General features: G+C 52.7%; 1 protein-coding gene across 1 annotated transcript in view; it reads right to left on the reverse strand.

Annotated features, from left to right (window-relative positions):
- Nucleotides 1-27,500, reverse strand: part of LOC113812829 (plexin-B-like) — a gene marked incomplete at its 3' end in the record, with an annotated part of 515,634 nt that overhangs the window by 359,326 nt on the left and 128,808 nt on the right. The window contains 1 exon segment of the mRNA XM_070128405.1: nt 7,407-7,583. Coding sequence (XP_069984506.1) covers nt 7,407-7,583 — 177 coding nt within the window.

Raw genomic sequence — 27,500 nt, forward strand, 5'->3', positions numbered from 1 at the left:
TTTGTGTGTATTTTTTTCCTCTTTCTTTCCTTCTGTTTTTTTCTCTTTTTTTTCCTTTTTGTGTGTATTTTTTCTCTCTTTCTTTCCTTCTGTTTTTTTCTCTTTTTTTTCCTTTTTGTGTGTATTTTTTCCCTCTTTCTTTCCTTCTGTTTTTGTTTTCTATTTCTTTTTTTTTTTGTGGGGTATTGTGGTTGTTTTCTTCGCTGGCAAACTGTGACCAACTCGTATTATTGGCATGATATTCCGATCAAAATCATTATTACCGTATTCATTATCATTACTTTCTTCTAGTTATGATTAGCATTATCATCACCATCATCATCATTATAATAATCATCATCAACACCACAACTAACATTACCACCATCACCATAATCATCAACACCACTATTACCATTATCATAATCATCACCATCATTATCATAATCATCATCATCATTATCATAATCATCATCATTGTCATAATCATCATCATAATCCTCCTCCTCATTATCATAATCATCACCATCATTATCATCATCATAATCATTCTCACCATCATAATCATCATCATCATAAACATCATCATCATCATCATCATTCCGATCACCCTACCTCCTCCCTCTCTCTCCTCCCCCTCTCTTCTCCCCTTTCATCCGTCCTCCTCCTCCCCCCCCTAAACTGACCACCGCCTTTAACCCGGTCTGAGGAAACGGTGAGCTTTAAAGAGCTTTTGTTTCCAAAATACGAAGGCGCAGGTTAAAGCTGCAAACCGAGCAGCTCAATGGAGGGGGAGGGAAGGGGGAGGGGAGGGGAGGGGAGGGGAGGGGAGGGGAGGGGGGTGGGGAGTAGGAAGGGGAAGGGAAAGGGGAAGGGGAGGGGAGGGAAGGGGGGTCAGGAGTAGGGAGGGAGAGGGAGACGAAGAGGGGAAGGGAGGTAGGGAAGGAGGTAGGAAAGGGAGCAAGGATAGGGGAAAGGGGTAGGGGAAAGGTGTGAGGAAAGTAAGGAGTGAGAAGGGGGGAGGAAAGGGGGTAGGGAGGGAGGAAGGGGGGGAAGAGGTAGAGGAGGGAATGGGACCGGGGGTGGGGGAGAGCAACATTCCTACACAAACAAACTAATCTTTTACGACCATATAACTGCGCGGGGGCACGTGCTTTTTAGAAGGGGGGAGGGGAAGGAGAGGAGTGGTAGGGAGGGGTAGGGGTAAATGGGAGGGGGTGGCGAGAGACTACCTTTCTGACTCTACAACCCTTCCTCCCATCAAATCTCCTCCTAACCCAAATTCTTCCTTCCTCCTCTTCCCCCTCCCTCCCTCCCTCCCTCCTCCCCTTCTTCTTCTTCTTCTTCTTCTTCTTCTTCTTCTTCTTCTCCTTCTCCTTCTCCTTCTTCTTCTTCTTCTTCTTCTTCTTCTTCTTCTCCTGCTCCTCCTCTTCGTCCTCTTCCTCCTCCTCCTCCTCTCCTCCACCTCCTCCTCCTCCTCCTCCACCACCACCACAACTTCCTCCACCTCCTCCTCCTCCTCCTCTCTTCTCACCACCACCACCTTCTTCTTCTTCTCCTCCTCAACCCCCACCAACTCCCTCCTGCTCCCTCCTTCCTTCCCTCCCTCCCTCCCTTCTCCCCCCCCCGCTTGTCACCTTCCCCGAGCAGCACTTAAGCGAAGGAAACAGACAAACAAACCAACACATACATCCGGGGCTTAAAGGCACAGCCTGTAACAGCCATAACCTCGAGGGAGAAACTACTGCCCGTTTTTCTTTCCTCTTCCCGCGCGCCAAAGTCGGCGTTTCAGATGTTTTCTTTCTTTTCTTTTCTTTTCTTTTCTTTCTCTCTTCTCGCTCTCTCTCTTTCTTTACTCTGCCTGCCTGTCTGTATTTTGTTTTATTTACTTGCCTCTCTCGTCTTCTCTCTCTCTCTCCCTCTCTCTCTCTCTCTCTCTCTCTCTCTCTCTCTCTCTCTCTCTCTCTCTCTCTCTCTCTCTCTCTCTCTCTCTCTTTCTCTTTCTCTCTCTTTCTCTCTCTTTCTCTCTCTCTCTCTCTCCTCTCTCTCTCTATCTATCTCTCTCTCTCTCTCTCTCTCTCTCTCTCTCTCTCTCTCTCTCTCTCTCTCTCTCTCCTACTGTCTGAAAAGCGAGAAACATGCATATATTCCTCGTCATTTTTTTTCCTTCTTCCTTACCCAGTTAAGTCATTTTTTTCTCTTCGTCGTATTTCTATTTTCAACTTACTTCCCCTCACGTTTCTTTAAAATCTTCCTCTTCCCTTATTCGGATTTCTCGCCTTCTGCTCAGCCCTCTTCCCTCTTCCTCTTTCCTCCATCTCCTTCACACATTCCGCCTATTCCCTAGTCTCCTCCTCTATCCCTCTCCGTCCTCTCTTCACCTCTACTCCTCTCCATCTTTTCTTCCCCCCCCCCTATCCTCTACACCTCTATCTCTTTTTTTTCCTCCTCTCATCCCTCCTTCTCCTCTTCCACCTCCGTCACACCTTCCCTTTTATCCCGGCCCTCCTCCTCCTCCTCCTCCTATTCCTTCCCCTCCACCACCTACCTCCGTTTCCGTCTACACCTCCACCTCTACCTCCCCCTCCCCTCCACCACCCTCCCATCCTCCTCCTCCTCCTCCCTCCACCTCCACCTCCTCCTCCTCCTCCTCCTCCTCCTCCACCTCCCCATCCTCCCTCCCTCCTCCTCCTCCTCTTCCTCCTCCTCCTCCTCCTCCTCCTCCTCCTCCTCCTCCTCCTCCTCCTCCTCCTCCTCCTCCTCCTCCTCCTCCTCCTCCTCCTTCTCCCCACCTCCCCCCGTGCTAATCCAGCGTGCCACCTCCTGAAGCAGGCACAGGCCACGACAGAAAGTGTTTCCTCGGCGCCTCAAAGCAGCTCCCTGCCTCACCCGCCGCCGCCCGATCTGTCACACGTCTGGGCGAGAGGGCGGTTCTCGATGACATTTCGCAAAGTCTTTTCTGGTGGGAGGAGAGAGAGACGGCGGGAAGGGGAAAGAGGGAGGGAAGGAGAGAAGGATGGGGAAGGAGAGAAGGAGGGGGAAGGAGAGAAGGAGGGGGAAGGAGAGATGTGGGAAGGAGAGATGTAGGGGGAAGGAGAGATGTAGGGGAAGGAGAGAAGCAGGGGAAGGAGAGAAGGAGGAGGAAGGAGAGAAGGAGAGGGAAGGAGGGAGGGAGAGTGAGGAAGGGAGGGTTGGAGAGGGAGAGAGAGAGAGAGAACGGGAAAGCAGCAAGGATACTTTTTTTTACTTTGACTAGTTTAAATGAGGAAGAGTGAGAGAGAGAGAGAGGGGGTGGAGGATAAATAAAGAACTGAAGAAAGAAAAAATCAAACCCAGACGAAAGCACCCATCCCCCGACGCCCCCGCAAGCACTCCAAATAAACCAGCGAGAGGGGCGCAGGCATGAAATAGGGGCGGCCGACCTTCCTAGATCACTCGCCGGGGCCGACACGCGCCGCCCTAAGTCAAACCCGGAGAGCCAGCCCACCAGCGCCCGCAGACGCCGAGCAGGGGGGGAAAGGGGCGTCCGAGACAAACATCTTGATGGCCGACACACGCCCATCTGTCTGGCTCCTCTCTCTCGCCCACGACTCCCGCCTGCTTGCTCGCTTTCTCGCCTTTTTGGCTCGTTTTTATTCTTCCATTCGTCTCTGTCGCTTTCTCATTCTCGTTCTCTCCCTCTCCCCTTTTCTCTTCCTCTCCTTCCTCTTCCTCTCCCTCTCCCTCTCCCTCTCCCTCTCCTTCTCCTCTCTCTCTCTTTCCCTCTTTCCCTCTCTCTCTCTCTCTCTCTCTCCCCTGCCCCCTTCTCTTATCATCTCTCCTCTTCTTCTCTCCCCATTCTTCACTCCCTCCCCGTTTCAGTCTGAAGCGGAGAGGGAGATTGCACGCGGGATAAATCACGCTGGAATGTTCCTTTCACAAGCACTCGTCTCGCCTCGTCTCGCCTCCCCTTTCTCCCTTTCCACCCGCCCTCCTCCTGCTCCTCAACTCGCTCTCTTTCTCTCTATTTCCTCCTTCCCTCTCTTCACGCACTCCTTATCTCTCTTATCCTTCCTTCCTTCCATCCTCCCTTCCCTCCTTACCTTCCTCTCTTCCTTCCCTCCCTTTCCCTCCCCTCCTTTTCCTCCCTCCTCCTCCTCCTCTCCTCCCTCCTTCTCCTCCTCACCCCTCCCTCCTCCTCCCTCCTCCTTCCTTCTCCTTCCTCCTTCCTTCCTTCCTTCCCTCTCCTTCCTTCCTCCTCCTCCTCCTCCTCATCTCTCCCTCCTCCTTCCTCCTCCTTTCCTCCCCACCCCCTCCTCTTCCTCCTCCTTCCTCCTCCTCCTTCCTTTCCTTCCTCTAGTTCCCTCCTCTTCTCCCTTCTCCTCCCCACCCCTCCCTCCCTCCCTCCTCCCTGCCCGATCCAGCGTGTAAGCTAAGCCCTCACGTCGAAGTAAATCTGTCCGAGGAGATCGCTCGGGCTCGCCTCATTCACTTCGCTCTCCATTCCGAGGGAGGGAAGGGAGGGGAGGGGAGGGGAGGGAGGGGAGGGAGGGAAGGGAAGGGAGGGAACGGGAGGGGAGGGGGAGGGGGAGGGGAGGGGGAGGGAGGGAAGGGAGGGGAGGAGGAGGGGGAGGAGGAGGAAGAGGTTAAGGTGAGGAAGGAGGAGGAAGAAGAGGTTAAGGTGGGGAAGGAGGAGGAAGAAAAGGTTAAGGTGGGGAAGGAGGAGGAGGAAGAGGTTAAGGTAGGAAAGGAGGAGAGGGAGGAGTGGGGAAGGGGGAGGGGGAGGAGGAGGAGGAGGTTAAGGTCGGGAAGGAAGAGGAGGAAGAAGAGGTTAAGGTGGGAAAGGAGGAGGAGGAAGAAGAGGTTAAGGTGGGGAAGGAGGAAGAAGAAGAGGTTAAGGTGGGGAAGGAGGAGGAAGAAGAGGTTAAGGTGGGGGAAGGAGGAGGAAGAAGAGGTTAAGGTGGGGAAGGAGGAGGAAGAAAGAGGTTAAGGTGGGGAAGGAGGGAGGAAGAAGAGGTTAAGGTGGGGAAGGAGGAGGAAGAAGAGGTTAAGGTGGGGAAGGGAGGAGGAAGAAGAGGTTAAGGTGGGGAAGGAGGAGGAAGAAGAGGTTAAGGTGGGGAAGGAGGAGGAAGAAGAGGTTAAGGTGGGGAAGGAGGAGGAAGAAGAGGTTAAGGTGGGGAAGGAGGAGGAAGAAGGAGGTTAAGGTGGGGAAGGAGGAGGAAGAAGAGGTTAAGGTGGGGAAGGAGGAGGAAGAAGAGGTTAAGGTGGGGAAGGAGGAGGAAGAAGAGGTTAAGGTGGGAAGGAGGAGGAAGAAGAGGTTAAGGTGGGGAAGGAGGGAGGAAGAAGAGGTTAAGGTGGGGAAGGAGGAGGAAGAAGAGGTTAAGGTGGGGAAGGAGGAGGAAGAAGAGGTTAAGGTGGGGAAGAGGAGGAAGAAGAGGTTAAGGTGGGGAAGGAGGAGGAAGAAGAGGTTAAGGTGGGGAAGGAGGAGGAAGAAGAGGTTAAGGTGGGGAAGGAGGAGGAAGAAGAGGTTAAGGTGGGGAAGGAGGAAGAGGAAGAGGTTAAGGTAGGGAAGGAAGAAGAAGAAGAGGAGTAGTTGGAGTAGGATTAGGATTAGGCAGAGAAGTACTACGAAGACAGAGATACAGAGGTGTAGGGAGAGAGGAGCAGGAGGAGGAGGAAGAGGCGGAGGAGGTTGTTATCGCAGCCTCGCATGTCGTTCATTTATTTTATGTTCGCGGCGGAGATAAATCGGGAGCGGGAGGCGGGGCCGCGCGGCGTGCAAGCGGCCACCTGACGCAGCCGGGAGATAGCCCCGTCGCCGCCGCTTAACGCCGACCCCGCGCCTCTCGAGGGGGGAGGGGGGAGGGGGAGAAGGGGAGGGGGAGGAGGAAGGAGGAGGAGGGGAGGAGGAGGAAAGAGAGGGAGGAGGAGGAGGAAAAGTAGGAAGAGAGGGAGGAGGCGGAAGAAGAGGGAAAAGAGAGGGAGGAGGGGAGGAGGAGGGAGAGGAGGAGGAGGAGGGGAAGGAGAGGGAGGAGGGGAAAGAGAAGGAGGAGGGGAGGAGGAGAAGGGGAAGGAAGGGGAAGGAGAAGGAGGAGGGGGAGGAGGAGAAGGGGAAGGGGAAGGGAAGGGGAAGGAGGAGGAGGAGGGGAAGGAGAGGAAGGAGGAGGGGAAAGAGAAGGAGGAGGGGGAGGAGGAGAAGGGGAAGGAGGAGGAGGAGGGGAGGAGGAGGAGGAAGAATAGGGAGAGAGAGAGAGAGAAGAAAGGGACAATAGAGAGAAAGGATGATATTGGAGAAATGGTGAAGGGAAGAAGTGTGGGTGTAAGGAAGGAGAAGGAAAGACGACGGGAATAGGGAGAAGGGAAGGAGAATGATGAAGAAGGAGAGAGTGAGTAGTAGTAGATAAGGGAGAGGAGGAGAAGGAGTAGACAAGAGAGAGAGAGAGAGAGGCAGGGAGATGTGGAGTAAAGCAGACAAGACAGAAAGGAGACTGAACGCCCGGAGCATCATCTTAAAAACCCAATCTCCCGGATAATAAAGTCGATACGAACCCCTCCCCCCCCCCACACACACACAAAAAAAAAAAAAATTCATTCAAAGTTTCTAGATATTCCCCTCTCCGTCTTCTGGCCGAGTCCGTCTGTCTGTCTCTCGGCCGCCGCTCTCTCTGCTCGCAGGAGAGACCGCGACGCTTCGACCCGCCATAACGAAGCACCTTTTCGAAACCGCTCTCCCGCCCTCGACCCGCGGTTCCCAGTCGAGTCCACGTCGATGAAACCCGCGGTTCCCAGTCGAGTCGACGTCGATGAAACCCGCGGTTCCCAGTCCAAGTCGACGCCGATGAAACCCGCGGTTCCCAGTCGAGTCCGCGCCCCTATCAACCCTCACTTCCCAGTCCAAGTCGACGTCGATGAAGCCCGGGCCTCACTTCCCGCCCCCCCCACCTCCATCCCCCCGCGCAGACGAGGCGTGTGAACAGCCCCGACGGTGAACACAAGCTCCCAAGACGTGGGAAATCTGGCTAAAATGGCGACCACCTGTTGCTGCGTCTTTGTTTGCCGAGCGTTTAACCCGAGTTCATGCACAAATCTTCCGCAAGGAGCAAGACGAGGCGGTGGTGGTGACGGCGAGTGCGGGGGGGGGGGGGCTGTGGGCGCGGGGGTGGTATGGGGTGAGGGTGAGGGGTCGAGGTGGAAGTGGCATGGGAAGGTGGGGGTGAGAATGGGGAAGTGGGGGTGCGGATGACTCGGGGAAGACTTAAAGAGCAATGAATAACAATAAATAAGCTGAAAACAGCCATCTAGCCGAGCATAAATAAACATCTGGCCTCAACCAGATCATCAGTGAGCCAAGAAAAGGAGAGAATCGCCTGAACAACCCATCCAAAACAACACAGAACGAAAACGAAAACAACTTTCAAAACAAAAAGAAACTCCCCGAGGTGACTTACCTTCTTGAGCGAGCCGGTGGTCGTCCCGAGGAAGAGGACGGTGTGGTGGGCGGTGGTGGCCGCCTGGACCGCCGTCAGGCTGGTGTTGCGGTACAGCAGCGCCGCCCGCGAGTGGATCGGGGACACGCCCGAGATCTTGAGGCCGACCTCGCAGAAGTTGAAGATGTTGCCCATCGTCTGCAAAGGAAGAAGTTCATTAGATGGGGTCTTGTTACACTGTTAATAAATTAATTAATCGTTACAGTTTCCTATTCATTCATTAATCTAAATGGCCGGAAACCATCAACAGCTACGACGGATCAATCAATTACGAAGGATCGGGCCGGCCCTTCAATCCGGCCAGACAAACGAGGCCCGGCGCCCGCATGGTGGCGCCGGGCCGGGTTCCCACGACGCCGTTATAAAAACAATAAGGTGCAATAAAATCAATCACGTGTAACCAAAGCCAGGAAACGATAATGGCCGTTGAGTCGGGCGGCCTCGGCGCTGCCCTAACGATGCGCCATCGATCACGCTAACTAGCGAACCGCCAATAGCTGTCCCGGAGAACAAAGGCCGTTCGCGGGCGACACTCGTTCGTCATCGCGACACCCGACAAGCAACTCGTGACCGAACGCGCCCTTCCTAATTAGCCGGCGCCTCGGATCGCCCGCCGGGAACGCCGCCCGAGACCCGAGAACGCCCTCGCCCTCGCTCGCCCACGGCCACGGCGTGCGAAGCGGGCGAAGGAGGAGGGCGACGCCCCCCCGCCGGGACGGCAATGCCCGACGCGTCACAGCGCCGTCGGGACGCATAAGGATGGAGTCGGTGCTTTTGGATACGTCCCTTGGGTCGGGCCTCCCATGCCCCATGCCCCCGGCACCCGGACGCCCCTCCTCCCTGGCTGGCCTTCACCCCTTCCCCAGGCCGCGCTCGCCCCATTACCCGCCCCGCCCCCCCTTTTCATCTCCCTGCGGCCGCAACCCTATCTATGGCCGCGAAAAAAGGGTCCGGCGGCCCTTCACCCTCTGCATCCCTCCGACTCCGCCCCCGACATTCAGCGGCGCGTCAACGGCCCCCTCCCCTCCCCTCCCCTCCCGACCCCGCCCGCCGCCCGCCCGAGACAGCCCACGCCCTCCCCTCACGCCGCACCTGGAACACACGTCCCGCTGGACGCCCTCTCCTGCGCCGCCCCGCCGCGCCAAACTGCTCATGGCCAGCACCTGATCGCCGGGCCATGTTTGGCTGTGCATGGCCCCGGCCGCGCAGCGCGGAGGTAAGAGTGGCCATGGAGCCGGCGTGTTCATGAACAAACAAGAGACAAGCCCTGCTCTTTACCCAGCAAATATTAGCTCTCCTCCTTCATTGTCCAAACCAAACTGCAGCTGGGATCTGGCACCTCCTACCCCTCCTACCCCTCCTCCCCGACCCCCGCCACCTCGCATCTCTACCCATACCCATACCCCGCCCGTCCCCCCTGCTCCCTGGCCTCCCCCCCCATCCTCGGAGACATTTGCTCGCACCAGGAGTTTAAATGTTGGCGCTCATCGGCCCGCACTCAAGGGGAGACTTCGCAAATCCTCCTTTTCCGCGGAAAGCACACACCGCAAGCCCGCCATTAAGAGAGCCTCCACAAAGACGGGACGCGCGAGAACGTCGCTTCAAGTGAGTAAGTAAAAGAAAATGGAAAAAAAAGGAAACAAAAATAAAACACCAAAAAGGCAAAAACACACACAAAGATCTTAAAAAAAAAAAAAAAAAAAAAAAAAAAACGTAGATTAATCGAGCTGCCTCCAGACTCCCAGGCCCCGGCGGCGAGCGAGCACTCCGTCACGTCCCCGCGCCTTCCCTGGCCGTCGCCGTCACCTCGCGCAAACACTCCCGGCGGCACTCGCACTCCGCGCACTCGGCGCCTCCAGAGTAAATACCTGCCGGAAAGTACATAGGACGCCTTGGCTTCATATTTCGCGGGCAAACACATCCACGAGAGCACAAGCACCCTGTCCCCTTCGCGCTCCCCTTCCGAACGGACGTGTACACACATAAACGCTCAGAAACAAATACGAATGCATATAGGTGCTTGTTTGTTTATTTGTGTGTGTGTGCGTGTGTGTGTGTGTGTGTGTGTGTGTGTGTGTGTGTGTGTGTGTGTGTGTGTGTGTGTGTGTGTGTGTGTGTGTGTGTGTGTGTGTGTGTGTGTGAGAGAGAGAGAGAGAGAAGGTGGGAGAGAGAGAGAGAGAGAGAGAGAGAGAGAGAGAGAGAGAGAGAGAGAGAGAGAGAGAGAGAGAGAGAGAGAGAGAGAGAGAGAAAGGTGGGGGGAGAGAGAGAGGGAGAGAGAGAGAGAGAGAGAGAGAGAAAGAGAGAGAGAGAGAGAGAGAGAGAGAGAGAGAGAGAGAGAGAGAGAGAGAGAGAGAGAGAGAGAGAAGGAGAAGGAGAAGGAGAAGGAGAAGGAGAAGGAGAAGGAGAAGGAGAAGGAGAAAGAGAGAGAGAGAAGGAGAAAGAGAGAGAGAGAGGCACACAAATACAAAGATCGCCCGCCTACAGTAACAACGACAAAAAAGCCACGCGGTTCGACACCCGCGCCCACCGAGCCGCCCGCCGCCCGCGCGCCCACCGTCCCGCTGGCGCTCCAGGTAGGGCGCCGCCAAAGCCCGCGCGGCGACGCGGCGCCCGTGCCTATCCACCCATAAAGCCTCATCCCTCTTAATCCGCCTTTATCAATTAGGAAGTGTTCGTATAAAAACGCCGGCGCCGCGATAAGCCCTTCTGGCTCTTGGGCCCTTCTCGCGCAAGGGGTAAATTCCTCTGCGATCAACGCCAAGAGGCCGTGTGATGGCATCTACGTCCCCTTCCTTCCCTCTTCCTCTTCTAAGCCACTTCCCTTCTTCCTTCTCCTCTCCTCGTCTTCACCCCTCCTTTTACTTCTCCTTCGTCCGCTCCATCACTTCCCCCCCCCCGCACGTCTACTTCTCTCTTTCCCTCCCCTCCTCTCTCTCTCTCTCTCTCTCCTCCTTCGTCAATCCCATTTCTTCCCCCCTTCTCTAGCCTTCCTTGCTCTTCCCGTTTTCCTTCCCCCTCTTCCCCTTCTCCACCGTTTCTCCCCACATCTTCCCCTCCACCATCGTTTCTCCTCTCCCTCGTCTCCTGCCTCCCTCCTCCTCCCTCCCTCTCCTCCCCTCTCCCTCCCCCTCCTCTCCCTCCCTCTCCTTCCTCTCCACTCCCTCGCCCCCCCAAACACTCCAAACGCCAGAAGGGTTCCCATGAGAGAGAGGAGGGGGCGGGGGGCGGGGGGGATGAGGAAGCAAATCTCCCCTCAAATGGTACTTGCTCTAGCCTAGGCCTATGAGAGGGGCGAGAAAGTTTTTGTAATTACCCTCCCCCTTTCTCTCTTAAGCTCTCTCCCCTTCCTTCCTCCCCCCCTCTCCCTCCCCACCTCCTCCCCCCCTCCCCCCTCCCAACCCCAAATCCCCCTGGGGCATCGCTAAACAGGGGATTTAGCTAACAGAGAGAACTTTAAATTAGGATTCGAGGATTTATAAACTTTGCCTCTGTGAGGGGAGGGAAGAAGGGGGAAGAAGAGTAAAGAAAGGGGAGAAGAGGAGGAAGAAAGAGGATGGAGAAGAGAAGGAAACGAAAAAGTAGAAGAAAAAAAATAAAGGGAAGGAGAAGTATAAAGGGAGAGAAAGAGGAGAAAAGGGGATTAGAAGAGGAGGAAATATGAAAGAAAAAAAGAAAGAGACTAAAGATGAGGCCAAATAACGGAAGAGAATAAAGGAGAGAAGAAACAAAACTATAAAAAGGCTTATCCATAGTACCCTCCCATAGCACCACATTTCCAGAATCCAATGAAATGTAGAGAGCAAGGGAAAGAAAAGAAAATGAGTAAAGCAAAAGCAAAAAAAAAAAAAACCATATCCCCTCCCACCCCCCTTTTAAAAATCAGATCCCCGCCCAAATCGCGCATAAATCCACTTCTTTTCAAATCGTCAAATCCACCCATTCCCCCCCACCCCCCTCGATTACTTTTTCATCTCCCTTCCCAATCGGCGATCTGGCCCCCCTCCCTCCGCCTCTCCCTCTCTCCCTCGCCCTTCCCTCCCCCTCCAATCCTTCCCTCTCCCTCCCTCCCCTCCCAATCCCCCTCCATTGAGCCTCGTTCGGGTTAATCCACCTCACAACGTCCGCGGATTATAAGGAGGATTCGCCCGCATGCCAAGAGGTCTCGGAGCCGCGTCGCCGATCACTTCACTTGCCGTCGAGGAGGGGGAGGGAGGGAGGGAGGGAGGAAAAAGGGAGGGAAAAGTGAGAACGGAGAAGCGAAGGGAAATGGGAGGGAGGAGAACGAAGGGAAAAGGGAGAAAGGAGAACGAGGGGAAAGGAGGGAGAGGAAGAATGAGGGGAGAGGAAGGAGGAGAAGGAGAATGAGGGGAAAAGGAGGAGGAAGGAGAACGAGGGAAAGTAAGATGGAGTGAAAGTGAGGAGGAGAACGCGGGAAAGGTAGAGCGGGAAAGAAAGGAAAGGAGAGGGAGAAAGAAAACGTGAAAGACTAAAAAAGTAAAAAAAAAAAAGAGCGCGAGACAACCAACTGCAGGACACGAGAGCACACGAAAGGAAGGCAGAGACCACACGAGAGCCATTCCAAAATACACAAGTAAATCAAACGCATGAACAAAAGACACAAATAAACACCGTAGCCCCTTCTTCTAACTAAACTCGAGAGAAAAAGGCGAATTCTACAGTTTTATCACTACACCCGAAGCGTCAGTCGGAAATGGAAAACCCGTAAAAAGGGGGAGATTGAGAGAGAGGGAAGGAGGGAGAGGGAAGGAGGGAGAGGGGGGAGGGAAGGAGGGAGGGAGGGAGACAGGAGGGAGGGGGAGAGAGAGGGAGAGAGAGAGGGAGAGAGAGAGAGAGAGAGAGAGAGAGAGAGAGAGAGAGAGAGAGAGAGAGAGAGAGATGGCAGGAGGGGGAGAGCGAGCGAGCGAGAGAGAACCAGCCAGACAGAGACTGAGAAAGGGAAAAAAAAGGTAATTTCCCCCAGATCCCTACACAGCCGCTCACCGAAATACACTAATGCCTCAACAGATGCTGCAATTGCACGAAAAAAAGGGGGAAAAATTATGATACCCACTTCCCCAATCCCGGTCGGATAAAGTGAAGGTGCCAGGGTTAAATGTCTTCTAATCCAAAGTAAATCCTGAAATAATCCTGAGTAATCCTACACGTGCCCCCTTGGTAACTGAGCCTGATAACCCCCCACCCCCCAACCCCCCCAGGCTCCCTCTCTCCCTCTCCCTGCCGCCCATCCCTCTCCCTATCTCTCTCCCTCTCCCTATCTCTCTCCCTCTCCCTGCCACCCTTTCCTCTGGCTCTCCCTATCTCTCCCCATCTCCCTACCCCCTTCCCTTCCCTTCCCTTCCCTTTCCTCCCCCTCCCCCCCCCAACTCCCTCCATTATACTGCCCCTCCCACGCTAGTTTTAGTGGAAGTTGATGTTGATTGAAGTTGAAGTTTAATATAGCCTTGGGACTGGATGGGGAGGAGGAGGAGGAGGAGGAGGAGGAGGAGGAGGAAGAGGGAGAAGGAGAGGGAAGGAGGAGGAAGGGAGGGAGGGAGAAGGAGAGGGAGAGAAAGAGAAGACATGTGAGAATTCAACATAATGCAACAATTCCATCCCCCCCCCCCCAAAAAAAAATCCAAACAGAACAAAAACAAAACAAACACGAGAGAGAATACAACCAACCAAACAGAAAAAAAAAAAACAGACAGCGAAGGAGAAGAAGGGAGAGAAGGGGTCGAGGTGCGGGTAATGGGAAGGTGCGGGCAAACGAATCCGCCGGCGACCGCAGTGACCGCAGCACGGGTGGGGGGGGAGGAGGAGGGAGAGGAGGAGGGGGGGGGGGAGGGGGGGGAGGAGGAGGGGGGGGAGGAGGAGGAGGGGAGGAGGAGGAGGAGGAAGAGGAGGAGGGGGAGGAGGAGGAGGGGGAGGAGGAGGAGGCGGAGGAGGAGGGGGGGTGGAGGTGGGGGAGGAGGAGGAGGAGGAGGAGGAGTGATGGTGGAGGTGGGGAAGGAGGAGGAGAAGGAGGAGGAGGAAAGGCTGCGGTAAAGGACCAGCCCCGACCAGCATCCATCCAAAACAACCGCGATGATGACGACGACGAAGACGAAGACGACGAAGACGAAGACGACGAAGACGAAGACAGAGATAATAACGACCATGGATAGAATGACCGTGGATAGAGGTCCAATTCCTCCCCCTTTGTCGACCTGCTTGTGAGGCGGAGCGAGAGGGGGAAATATGCAATGCAGGATAAAAATTGCGAAGGACACCGATGCCCATTAAGAGATTAGACTCGGATGCGCCAGAAAAAGGGTCAACGACAGAAAAAAAAAAAAAAAATCATCGTGGTTCTCTTGTTCTTTTTAAAAATAAATCGATGCTTAGCCGAAGACTTAGAAAACCCACGCATGGAGGGGGAGGGAGGGGAAGAAGAGGGGTAGGAGGAGGAGAAAAAGAAGGAGAAGATGAAGAAAAATATGAAAAAAGTAGAAGGTGGAGCAACAAATAGAAACAAACAAAGAAAAAAAAGAGAGAAAATAAACATGGAAGAAGGAGGAGGAGGAGATGAAGAAAAATTTTAAACAGTAGGTGGATCTACAAATAGAAACAGAGCCGAGACAGAGAAAAAAGCAGAAAAAGAGAAAAATAAACAAAACCCTCACCATCTAACAAAAAAAAAAAAACGAAAAAAAAAACAACACCCGACACCCAAAAGCCCAGTCGTGAGCGCGCCCGCCCGCCCGCGACTCCTAAAACCCAGCCGAGTCTCCTCAAATCCTACGAGCAATCCTAATGTTCCCGACCGGACGACGTGCCTTAAATCCTTCCAGCCGAGAAGCGTCCTCGCCTCGCCATCCTTCGTCCCGCCGCGCCCCTTGGGAGTCCCGCCCGACGCACATACGCACACACATACATACATACATACACACATACACACATATACCTACATGCAGACAGACACATACATATATTCATACATACATGCAGATACATACATATATTCATACATACAAGCAGACACATACATACATTTATATATACATACACACATACATACATACAGACAGACACATACATATATTCATATATACATACACACATACATACATATGCACAAACATAAAACACGGACACGCATACGTATACATGTACAATGTTTTCCTTCCTCCACATTATTACTACTACGACTATTATCATTATAATACCTAATACTATCATCATCATTATTATTATCATTAATGGTAATATCATTATCATAAAAGTATCATCATCATCATTCTACTGTTACCATTTTTTCATCATTCCTTCACCTCCACCTCTTCCCCCCGACCCCGCTCCCCCTCCCCTTCCCTATCCCCTCCTCCTCCCCATCTTACAACCTGTCCACAACAACCCACCCCCCCGCCCACACACAACACCCCACAACCCCCTCCCTCTCCCCCTACAACTCGACCCCCACCGCGTAACCTTCCCTTTCCCTATCCCCTCCCTCCTCCGCATCTTACAACCTGTCCACAACATCCCGCCCCCTGCCACACACAACACCCCACAACTCCCCTCCCTCTCCCCCTACAACTTGACCCCCACCTCGCTCCCCTCTCCTATCCTTCCTCCTCCCCTCATCCCCATCTAACAACCTGTCCACAACAACCCCACCGCCCACACACAACCCCCCCTCACAACCCCCCTCCCTCTCCCCCTACAACTCGACCCCACCCCGCTCCCCCTCCCTATCCCCTCCTCCCCATCTAACAACCTGTCCACAACAACCCCCCCCGCCCACAACCCCCCTTCTCCCCCTACAACTCGACCCCCACCGCGTAACCTTCCCCAGCCGCGAAGACCTTGGCCCGACCTATACCTCAGCCTTAAGTGAAGGTCTGTGATAAATCTGTACAGCGTTAAAATGTCAGTGAAATTTACGCTCTCGATTAGAAGAAGGAGAGGAGGAGGAGGAGGAGGAGGAGGAGGAGGAGGAGGAGGAGGAGGAGGAGGAGGAGGAGGAGGAGGAGGAGGAGGGGAAGGAGGGGAAGGAGGAGGAGGAGGAGGGAAAGAGAGAGGAAGGGAAGGAAAAGGAGAAGGAGAGGAGGAGAAGGAGAAGAAGGAGAGGAGGAGGAGGAGGAGGAGGGAAAGAGAGAGGAGGGGAAGGAAAAGGAGAAGAAGGAGAGGAGGAGAAGGAGAAGAAGGAGAGGAGGAGGAGGAGGAGGGAAAGAGAGAGGAGGGGAAGGAAAAGGAGAAGAAGGAGAGGAGGAGAGGAGGAGGAGGGGAAAGAGAGAGGAGGGGAAGGAAAAGGGAGAAGCAGAGGGGGAGGAGGAGGAAGAAAGAAAGGAGACGAGTGGGGAGGAGGATAAGAGGAAGAGGAAAAAGAATAAAAAGAAGAGAAAGAGGAGAATGGTGTGTGTTGGAAAAAGAAAAAATCAGAAAAACGAACGAATGAAAAAATGGTGAAAAAAACAATGTAAGAGACAGTTAACAAGAAATCATACAATAAAAAGGTAGAAACCGAAGATTGAGTACAGGGAAAAACGAAACAAAAAATAAGCATTATAATGAGATAACAATTAAGAAAACAATAGAAAAAAAACAGTTAGAAAGAAAAACGAAAACCAAAGGAGAAGGAGGAAGGAAAAAAAACGAAAAAGAAAAAAAATACGAGCAAGAAAACAGCGAGGAAAAAAAAAACGAAAAAGAGCGCAAGAGAGAAGAAGAAGGGAGGGGCGGGGGGGGGGGGAGGCCAGCCCGCGCGCCCGCCCCGCCGAGGACCGCTCGCCGGCGCCTGGGAGGTCCTCCGCACGGGTCCTCCTCAGGGCGCGCGTCGGAAAACAAAGACAGGCCTTAATATTACCGCACGAAATTAATCAGCCGCCTTCGCCCGCCGCCCTCGGAGTCCCCGCGTCCTGGGCGGCGGCGGCGGCGCGGAGGGCCAAGCCACGTCCTGCAGGAGGAAATAAAACGGCCAACTGACTTTACGGCCGAGACATTCCCGCTTTCCGTTTTTTCTTCATTTTCTGTGTGATTTACCGTTCCTTATTTCATCTTTCTCTACTTCTGTCTCTTCGGTTTCTCTCGCTCCCTCGCATGTCCTTTTCTATGTTTTTTTTCTTTCGTGCAGAATCTCAGTTATCCTTCCCGTCTCTCTCTCTCTCTTTTCCATTCCTTTAACATTCTGATTTCTCCCATTATGAATTCCTTCCTCCACAAACATTCCCCAAATTTGAAAATCTTTTTTTTTTCTATTCATAAACATACATACATACTCCTCCCTCCCCCCCCATATAACCCAACTACCATAACTCCCCCTCCCCTTCCCCTTCCCCTCCCCCCCTCCCTCCCATACCCCCCGCCGCATACCATAATGGGAGCGCATGCCATATAACCGCATTTATATAGCGATTCGGACGACGTCTACGCTACTTAACGACCTATTACCAGTGTCCGGTACGCGGGGACTATGCGGCGACGACTCCCTACAATCTCCTCTTTCTCCTTTCTCCCCCCCACTCCCCCTTGCTTTACCCACCCCCCAGCACTTACTCTCCCCACTCCCCCCCCCCCCCCCCCCAACCCCGCCCCCACCCCGCCCATCTGGCGCGGGCGGGGGGCTGGGCGGATCAACTAACAACCACCAAACCCGCAATTTCAGGCAGCCGGTACTTGCGGGTCAGTCATTCTTGGGGGGGGGGGGGGGACGCTGGCCAAAGGGGGGGAGGGGGGAGGGGAAGGGTAGGATGGGGGAGAGGGGGAAGGAAGGGGAGAAGGGGCAGGATGGGGACGCTGGCCAAAGGGGGAAGGGGGAGGGAAGGGCAGGATGGGGGGAAGGGGGGAAGGGTAGGATGGGGGAGGGGAAGGGTAGGATGGGGGGAGAGGGGGAAGGAGGGGAAGGGTAGGATTGGGGGAGCTGGCCAAAGGGGGAAGGGGAGGGGAAGGGTAGGATGGGGAAGGGGGAGAGGGTGGGGGAGAGGGGAAGGGGTAGAGGGGGAAGGAGGGGAAGGGTAGGATGGGGAGATAAGGGTGACAAGAGACAAGGGGGAAGAAGGGGAAGAAAGTAGGACAAATAAGGCAACGAGGGTTACAGAAACAAGGGAAGGGGAGGGGGGGAAGTAGGGGAAGGAAGGAAGGGGAAGTAAGTGGGACAAACAAGGGGACGATAGCACGACGTTCCAGGGGAGAGGGGAGCGGGGACTGACGGAGGAACGCGGGCGAGGCATTTCCAGCAGAAGAGGACAGAAGAGGGACCACAAAGAAATGGCATCCCACACGTTCTCTCGATATCCCCTCTCTCCTATCCACCCTCCATCCTCCCCTTTTCCACCCTTCCAACCCTTCCCGCCTCCCTCCCTCGCCCCCTTACCCTCCACCCTTTTCCTTTCCAGAGCCTCTCTCTCCCTCTCCCTTCCCCCTTAACCCTTTTCCTCCCTTCCAACCCTTCCCGCTTCCCTCCCTCCCCCTTACCCTCCACCCTTTTCCTTTCCAGCGGCTCTCTCTCTCCTCCCTTCCCCCTTAACCCTTTTCCGCCCTTCCAACCCTTCCAACCGTCCCTCTCCTTCCCCCCCCACGACCCCTCCCTCCCCCCTCCCGGGTCCGTCCGAGGAGCCCGACAGGACCCACCGGGAGGACCTCGCGAGCGCAAATACCTGGGGGTCGTTTTTAGGGCCGATCCAGACGCTCTAAATATGAACAAACAGCATTCTTCCGCTGGGTTTATGGCGCGCCTCTCGCCGGACGGGACGCGGACGAGATCGAGACGCGGGCGGGATCCGTCTTGCGTCTCGGGAGGCCTCGCGGGGCGTCGCCGAAGGTCCCTCGGATGTCGGGTCGTGACGACCTCCCGATCCCGAGGCGCTCGCCCAGCCCCCCCCCCCTGCCCGACGTCGAAGCATTCCTCGAGGGTCCGGAACACGCGCGCCTCTCCGCCCGCACGCGCGCCGTCTCGGGGCGAAGAGACGCACGCGAGGACGGGGATTCCTTCGTTATATCGGGAATCTTTAAAGAGAGAGAGAGAGAGAGAGAGAGAGAGAGAGAGAGAGAGAGAGAGAGAGAGAGAGAGAGAGAGAGAGAGAGAGAGAGAGAGAGAGAGAGAGAGAGAGAGAGAGAGAGAGAGAGAGAGAGTGAGAGAGAGAGAGAGAGAGAGAGAGAGAGAGAGAGAGAGAGAGAGAGACAGAGACAGAGACAGACAGACAGACAGACAGAAATGTAGTCAAGCCATACCCACACACACCAACCAACACGGAAGCACGCAGACACCGCCACCAAGCAAGCATTCCCACGAGGTGTTTTATCACCCGCCCCCAACTACCGCTCCCCGCCTTACAAGGAGGACCAGACGGCGCTTGCAAGACGCCAAAGAAGAAGAAGAAGAAGAAGAAGAAGATGAAGAAGAAGAAGAAGAAGGAGAAGAAAAGAAGAAGTAGTAGTAGAAGAAGAAGAGGAAGAAGAAGAAGAAGAAGAAGAAGAAAAAGAAGAAGAAGAAGAAGAAGAAGAAGAAGAAGAAGAAGTAGAAGTAGAAGTAGAAGTAGAAGTAGAAGTAGAAGTAGAAGTAGAAGATGAAGAAGAAGAAGAAGACGACGACGAAGAAGAAGTATATAAAAAAAAGGCCGACGAAGAGAGAATTCCACCCGAGTCTCGAGGAGTGTAAACATCGCCACCTGCTTGACCATCGCGCGCACTTTGGCTGCCTAGCAATGAAGGCACAAGGGGGGAGGGGGAGGGGAGATGGGAAGGGGGCGAAGGAGGGAGGGGGGATGGGGGGGAGATGGGAAGGGGCGAAGGAGGGAAGGGGGATGGGGGGTGAGATGGGAGGGGGCGAAGGAGGGAGGGGGAGGGGCGAAGGAGGGAAGGGAGATGGGGGAGGACGAAGGAAAAGGGGATGGGGAAGATGGGGAGAACGAAGGAGGGAAGGGGGAGATGAGTAGGGCGAAGAGCGGAGGGGGGAGAGGAAGGAGATGAGAGAAGGGAGAGGGACTTAGGGAAGAAGAAGAAGAGAGAGGTAAGGGAGGGAGTTGGAAAAGGAAAAGGAAGAAGAGGTGGGGAGATGGGAGAGGGAAGGGACGGAGAGAAAATACGAAGGATCAGGAGTAGGAAAAAAGGAAAGCCATGCGAAAAAAAAGGAAATAAAATTAAAAGAAAAACACCCACAACCTACCCCTACCCCCTCCCTCCCTCCACCTCCCTACCTCCCTCCCTCCCTCCCTCCCTCCCTCCCTCCTCCCTCCCACCTCCCACCTCCCTCCACCCCTCCACCCCCCGAACCACAAATCCACACGCCCACCCGGCCCCCCCATTACCGCTAATGCCGCCCCGAGAATCGCTAATGCCGCCCCCCGATCGCGAGCGGCGGCCCCGATCCCCTCGTCCGTTGCCGGGGACTGAGATAATGAATGCGTCTTCGGGGTCCCTTAATGAGAATCTTCTTTACCTGTAATTTACCCGGCTGCCGGCCCGCGCCGGACAGGTATGCGTTTACCTCCGTGTTAATTCTGCATTTGGGGGATATTATTGGGAGGGGGAGAGGGAGAGAGAGAGAGAGAGAGAGAGAGAGAGAGAGAGAGAGAGAGAGAGAGAGAGAGAGAGAGAGAGAGAGAGAGAGAGAGAGAGAGAGAGAGAGAGAGAGAGAGAGAGAGAGAGAGAGAGAGAGAGAGAAGGGGAAGGGGGAAGGGGGAAGACGAGGAGGAGGAGGAGAAGGAAGAAGAAGAAGAGGAGGGAGAATGACGACGATGATAATGACGACGAAAGGCATACCAAGAAAAGGAGGCGACAGAGGTATGAAAAGTGTGAACAAAGAGTTAAAGACTAAAAATCGGGCGATGCAAAAACGCGTCAACCACAAACAAAAGGAAGACAAAAGGAAGACAAAAACAGCACCACACAACCCCCACCACCACTCCTCCCCCCTCACCCAACCTCCTCCTCTTCCTTCCCCCTTATCCAACACCCTTTTCTGCATTATCCAACCTCACCTCCCCCTTCCCCCTTATCCAACTCCCTCCCCTTTTCCCCTTATTCAAACCTCCTTCCCCTTCCCCCTTTATAAACACAAACGCATCCCAGCCAACAAAGGGCGTCATATAATTCGGGAATGATGTTAGACTAGCCCCCGTCCTCATCCCTTTCTGCCCCCTCCCTTCCTCCTTCCTCCTTCCTCCTCCTTCCCTCCATCTTGCTCCTCTTTCCTCCTCCTTCCCTCCATCTTGCTCCCTCCTCCTCTTTCCCCCTCTATCCTTCACCTCCCTCTTCCTTCCTCCACCTTCCCTCCATCTTGCTCCCTCCTCCTCTTTCCCCCTCTTTCCTCCTCCTTCCCTCCATCTTGCTCCCTCCTCCTCTTCCCCCCTCCTTCCTCCACCTTCCCCAACCAGTAGGGGTTCGGGAAGGACCAGTTGGCGTGTGCGTGACCCGGGAAAGGACACTGAGCACGCGGGCGGGGCAGTGGGCGTCGTGCTAGGCTACCACGCCCACGCCCCCAGCCTCCGCCAGCGCCTCTCTCCTTGTTTCTCCTCCTTTGTCTTATTTCTCTTCCTACATTTTTTTTCTTCTGCTTTACCTCCTGCTAGTCGACCTAAATTTCCCCTAGAGGAAGGAGAGAGAGAGAGAGAGAGAGAGAGAGAGAGAGAGAGAGAGAGAGAGAGAGAGAGAGAGAGAGAGAGAGAGAGAGAGAGAGAGAGAGAGAGAAGAGAGAGAGAGAGAGAGAGAGAGAGAGAGAGAGAGAGAGAATCTAAATGGAAGATCGACCGCCGTTGGAGGGGTCTGAACTCCCCAATCCCCCCTCTCCCCCTTCCCCCCCGTCGTTATTACTGCAATCTCTCTAATGGCTGTCATTGCCAACGCCTAAGACCTTATCATCGTGCAGGAGATAATACCAGTAATGACGAAAATAAATAAGTAAACAATCAAGCAAAACAATACGAGTAATGACAAACACTAAACAAATAAGTAAATAATAATAAATCACTAAAAAGTTAAATAAATAACCGAACAAACAAGCAAACAAATCAACAACTAAATTAATCAACGAACAAATAAACAAACAAACAGGTAAACACACCCAATAACAAGTAAATAAATAATGAATGCATAAATATAAACCAAAGGAGACAAGATGCAACCACGTGTTCCTTTAACCCTTTAGTCACTACAGACAGAAACAATCACAGCATCCCGTTGCCACGCCCCTTTTCAATTCATCGAACGTGGACTAAAACCTTCCTATTCTCTCGGCCTCTCTTCCACCCCGTTATTATCAGGGTTTTTCTGTCTGTCTGTCTGTCTGTCTATGTTTCTGTCTCTCTCTCTCCTTCGTCCTCCTCCTATCCTCTCGGTCTCTCTTCTACCCCATGTTCATCAGGATTTCTCTCCCCCTTTCCCTTTCCCACTCCCTACCTCCTTCCCTTTCCCTTACCCTCCCTCTCGCCTTCCCCCTTCCCCTCCCTCCTTCCCCTCTACCTCTCTCCCCTTCCCCTCCCTCCCTCCCTCCTCTCCCTCCCCTCCTACCCTCTCCCCTTCCCTTCCTCTCCCTCTCCCTCCCTTTCCCTCTCCCCTTCCCCTCCCTCCCTCTTTCCCTTCCCTCCTACCCTCCCTCCCTCTCTCTCTCTCTCTCTCCCTCTCCCTCCCTCTCTCTTCCCTCTTTTCCCTCGACCACCTCGTTCGTTCCGCCTCCGCAAACCCTGATCGAATCCACGACACAATTTAACCCTCATCCTCAAGGGGGGGGGGGAGAGAAAGAAAGAAAGGAGAGTAAAAGAATGATAAACGAAGGAGGGAGACACACCAAAGAGAAAAGGAAAAACGGGTAGGAATCAAGATGAAAATAATGATAATGATGATGATGATGATGATGATGATGATGATGATGATGATGATGATGATAATAATAATAATGATGATAATATCATTAATAATAATAATAATAATAATAATAATAATAATAATAATAATAATAATAATAATAATAATAATAATAATAATAATAACAATAATGATAACGATGATAACAATAAAAATTAGAACAACAGCAATAATAATAACTATTACTATTATAATTATATGTTAATATTATCACCATCATTATAAATACCAAACACAACAGTAACAACAAAAATTTCAACAATAACAACAACCACTATAACAATAACGAACAACTGACTGAATAAGCGAGTAAAATCGGAAGAAGAAGAAAAAAACCCACGTTAATCTTTTCTCTCTATCTCCTGTTCGGCCAGCGTGCTGCCCGGCGCTCTTCTCTCCGTGCAAGCGAATATTCCGCGCGGTTATGCAAAATTGCAAATCTATTTTGCATATTCTATTATTCATCTCCTCGGCCAGACCAATCACTCACACTATTACTTCCCATGAAAATTATTTTCTCTCCGGAACAAAGGGAACGAACGCGCACAGAGGTAAATAATCGTGTATGCGTTCTTTTTTTCCCGCTTTTCCTTCTCTTTTTTTAATTCATTATCAAAACTTCAGCCTTTCTCTTCTACGATATAAACATTCATTTTCGTTCCCTCTCCCACATCTCGCCTTTAAAATACTGCAATACAAACAAAGCCCTTGTTTTCTCTCTCTCTCTCTCTCTCTCTCTCTCTCTCTCTCTTTCTCTTTCTCTTTCTCTCTCTCTCTCTCTACTCACTCACTCACTCACTCACTCACTCACTCACTCACTCACTCACTCACTCACTCACTCACTCACTCACTCACTCACTCACTCACTCACTCTCTCTCTCTCTTTCTTTTTTATCAACGCGATTGGAAGAATCAACTTTTCCCTTCTGGTAATTTGAGTCGAGCATTTCACGACAACGAAAACCTATTAAGCAGCCCTTGTCCCCCGTGTCACGTTCGCAATCCTCTTCACCATCTCCTCACAGGCACCATGACCTCACCATAGCCCTCGATTCTCACCGATCGGGCACCTTCAAGTCACAGATCATCACCATCATCATCACTATCACCATCACCATCATCATCGCCATTCCCATCATTATCACCATCATCATCACTATCGCCATCACCATCATCATCGCCATTCCCATCATTATCACCATCATCATCACCATCGCCATCATTATCCCCATCATCATCACCATAACACTACCATTCTCCATCGATCCCTAACCCAGCACCACTCATCACCACCAGCATCACCCACTCCCACCCCCAACCCACCTCCACCACGCCCACGAGAACCGCCGCCCACCAGCCTCCCCTCCCCCCTCTCCTCCTCCGCCCCACATCCGCCCGCAGCGATCCCCCCTCCTCCTCCTCCTCCTCCTCCTCCTCCTCCTCCTCCTCCTCCTCCTCCTCCTCCTCCTCCTCCTCCTCCTCCTCCATTCCTCCTCCTCCTCATCTCCCCGTATGATAAATCACTTGCATCGTCAATATAATCAACATACATTATCATTTAACTGGCTCGCCTCCGTGTTGCAAATATCCCGCGGGGATTTGAGGCTGCGTCGCGCTGTGCTTGCAATTTTCTTTGCTCGCCGTGCATTCATTACCTCCCCCTCATTCTTCTTCTTCTTCTCTCTCTCTCTCTCTCTCTCTCTCTCTCTCTCTCTCTCTCTCTCTCTCTCTCTCTCTCTCTCTCACTCTCTCTCTCTCTCTCTCTCTCTTTCTCTCTCTCTCTCTTTCTCTCTGTCTATCTCTATCTCCGTCTGTCTCTCTCTCTCTCTCTCTGTTCTCTCTCTCTCTCTCTCTCTCTCTCTCTCTCTCTCTCTCTCTCTCTCTCTCTCTCTCTCTCTCTCTCTCTCTCTCTCTCTCTCTCTCTCTCTCTCTCTCTCTCTTCTCTTTCTTCTTTCTCTTCTCTTTCTCTTTCTCTTTCTCTTTCTCTCTCTCTCTCTCATCTTCGTTTCGTAATTATCGCTCTTCATGTATGCCGATTTTTCGAACAAGAACGAGAGCGTGAGGTTTTAATTACAAATACCAAATCATCTTATATAAACAAAATTATTTCAGGTTCTCCTCCGAATTCTTCTATCCCCTTTACTTCCCACTTTTACTCCACTATTTTTCATTTTCTCGTACTAGCGATCTCTTTCCCCTTCCCCTCTTTCTTCCCTCTTCTTTCATTTCCTCGTTCTCTCCTCTCCCTCTTTCTGTCTCTGTGTGTCTCTCCCTCTCTCTCTCTCTCTCTCTCTCTCTCTCTCTCTCTCTCTCTCTCTCTCTCTCTCTCTCTCTCTCTCTCTCTCTCTCTCTCTCTCTCTCTCTCTCTCTCTCTCTCTCTCTCTCTCTCTCTCCCACTCATCAACACCAGATAAAACTGTGGGGAGTAAATAGGTTCCTCTGCTGTACGAGATGAAATAATTACCATGAAGACACATAAGGCCCATTCTCGCTTCCCCTCCCTTCCCCCTTCCCTCCTCCCCTTCCCTCCTCCCTCCTCCCTCTCTCCCTCCTCCCTCCTCTCTCCTCCTCCTCCTCTCCTTTCCCTCTCTCTCCTCTCCCCGCTCCCCTTTCTTCTTCTTCATCTCTTTCCGAAAACAGAGAGAGTAGGAGAGGAAGAAGGAATGAAGAGAGAGAGAGAGAGAGAGAGAGAGAGAGAGAGAGAGAGAGAGAGAGAGAGAGAGAGAGAGAGAGAGAGAGAGAAGAGAGAGAGAGAGAGAGAGAGAGAAAGAAAGAGAGATAGAGAGATAGAGAGAGAGACACACACACACAGAGAAAGAAAGACAGATAGGTCATACAGACAGACAAACCAACCGAGACACAGACACGCAACCAGACACCAATCAAAGTGTTGAAAGGTAACGAAAGATGTTGAAAGGTGACAAAAGATGATAAACAGTGACGAAAGGTAAATGGCCTTTGTGACGCTAAAACACGGCTGTGAAAGGTCAGTGGCGGAGGGAGGGGGGGAGGGGGGGTGCGTCGGCGATGCATGATTCGAAAGGCCAATCTGTGCCTTCCCGCTGCATCCGAATCTTCACCTGGCACCTCGTTTGGTCCCAATCCTTCCCTCCGTTCTCTGGTTATCCCTCTTACTCCGTTTATTCAGTCCCTCTTTCGTCTTCCCTTCCCTCGCCCAGTCATCCTCTATAGTTCCATCATTCCCTGTTCCCAAAACCAATTTTTCTTTTCTTCTTCTTCTCTCAAACTCCTTTCTTCTTCTTCTTCTTCTTCTTCTTCTTCTTCTTCTTCTTCTTCTTCTTCTTCTTCTTCTTCTCCTTCTTCTTCTTCTTCTTTCTTCTTCTTCTTCTTCGTCTTATTATTATATTATTATTATTATTATTATTATTATTATTATTATTATTATTATTATTATTCTTATTCTTATTCTCCTCCTCTCCTCCTCCTCCTCCTCCTCCTCCTCCTCCTCCTCCTCCTCCTCCTCCTTCTCCTTCTCCTCCTCCCTCCTTCTCCTTCTCCTTCTCCTTCTCCTTCTCCTTCTCCTTCTCCTTCTCCTTCTCCTTCTCCTTCTCCTCCTCCTCTTCTCCTTCTCCTTCTCCTTCTCCTTCTTCTTCTTCTTCTACTCTCTTCTTTTTCTTCTTCTTCTCCTTCTCCTCTCCTTCTCCTTCTCCTTCTCCTCCTCCTCCTCCTCCTCCTCCTCCACCTCCTCCTTCTTCCTCCTTCTTCCTCCTTCTTCCTCCTTCTTCCTCCACTTCCTCCTTCTTCCTCCTCCTTCCGCTTCCTCCTCCCCCTCCTCCTTCTTCCTCCCCCTCCTCCTTCTTCCTCCACCTCCTCCTCCTTCTTCCTCCACCTCCTCCTCCTTCCTCCACCTCCTCCTTCCTCCCTCCACCTCCTCCTTCTTCCTCCACTCTCCTCCTTCTTCTCCTCCACCTCCTCCTTCTTCCGCCTCCTCCTCCTCCTTCTTCCTCCACCTCCTCCTTCTTCCTCCACCTCCTCCCTTCTTCCTCCACTCCTCCTCCCTTCCTCCACCTGCTCCTTCTTCCGCCTCCTCCTCCTCCTTCCACCACCTCCTCTTTCTTCCTCCACCTCCTCCTTCTTCTCCTCCTCCTCCTCCTTCCTTCCTCCACCTCCTCCTTCTTCCTCCACCTCCTCCTTCTTCCTCCACCTCCTCCTTCCTCCTCCACCTCCTCCTTCTTCCTCCACCTCCTCCTTCTTCCTCCACCTCCTCCTTCTTCCTCCACCTCCTCCTTCTTCCTCCACCTCCTCCTTCTTCCTCCACCTCCTCCTTCTTCCTCCACCTCCTCCTTCTTCCTCCACCTCCTCCTTCTTCCTCCACCTCCTCCTTCTTCCTCCACCTCCTCCTTCTTCCTCCACCTCCTCCTTCTTCCTCCACCTCCTCCTTCTTCCTCCACCTCCTCCTCCCTCCTCCCTCCTCCCTCCTCCCTCCTCCCTCCTCCCTCCTCCTTCCTCCTCCTCCACCTCCTCTTCTTCTTCTACTTCTTGCATTCCTCATTTTTTTCCCTCTCCCCCTTTTTTTCTCTCTCTCAGAACAAGAGAACAAGTTTACGACTGACTTCAAATCGCATGTTAATCCAAATTCCGGCGATGTCAGGATTCCTCGGAGGCGACATAATTAAAGCGGGATAAACGGAGAGGATAATAGCAGGATACATGGACAGGATAAAGCAGGAAAAAACGGACAGGATAAAATAGGAAAAATGGACACGGTAAGACAGGATAAACAGCCAGAATAGAAGAGGATAAATAGACTTGATAAAACATAATAAACGGACAGAATAAAGCAGGATAAACGGACAGGATAAAACACAGCAAACGGACAGAATAAAGCAGGATAAACAGACAGAATAAAGCAGAATAAACGGACAGAATACAAGAGGATAAAACAGGAGAAGCGGAAAGGCCGAAGCAGGATAAACGACCAGGAGGCACGAGGCGGCTGGGACTCCGCCTTCGAAATGCCTTCGTTGCTCGTTATCTCTCGGTGTCTGTCTGTCTGTCTCTCTGTCTCGCCCCGCCATCGTGTCTTTGTCTCGGCTTGCTTGTGTTCTTGTCCTCCTGTGCGTCGTCATCAGTCAGTCAATTAAACACGGTCCCTTCGACTGACTGACTGACGACTGACTGACTGACTGACTGACGACTGACTGAGACAGACCGACAGACAGACGGATAGACTGAACAGAATGGACTGCACTGACT

Source organism: Penaeus vannamei, chromosome 12, assembly GCF_042767895.1.
Source record: "Penaeus vannamei isolate JL-2024 chromosome 12, ASM4276789v1, whole genome shotgun sequence".
Lineage (NCBI taxonomy): Eukaryota > Metazoa > Arthropoda > Malacostraca > Decapoda > Penaeidae > Penaeus > Penaeus vannamei.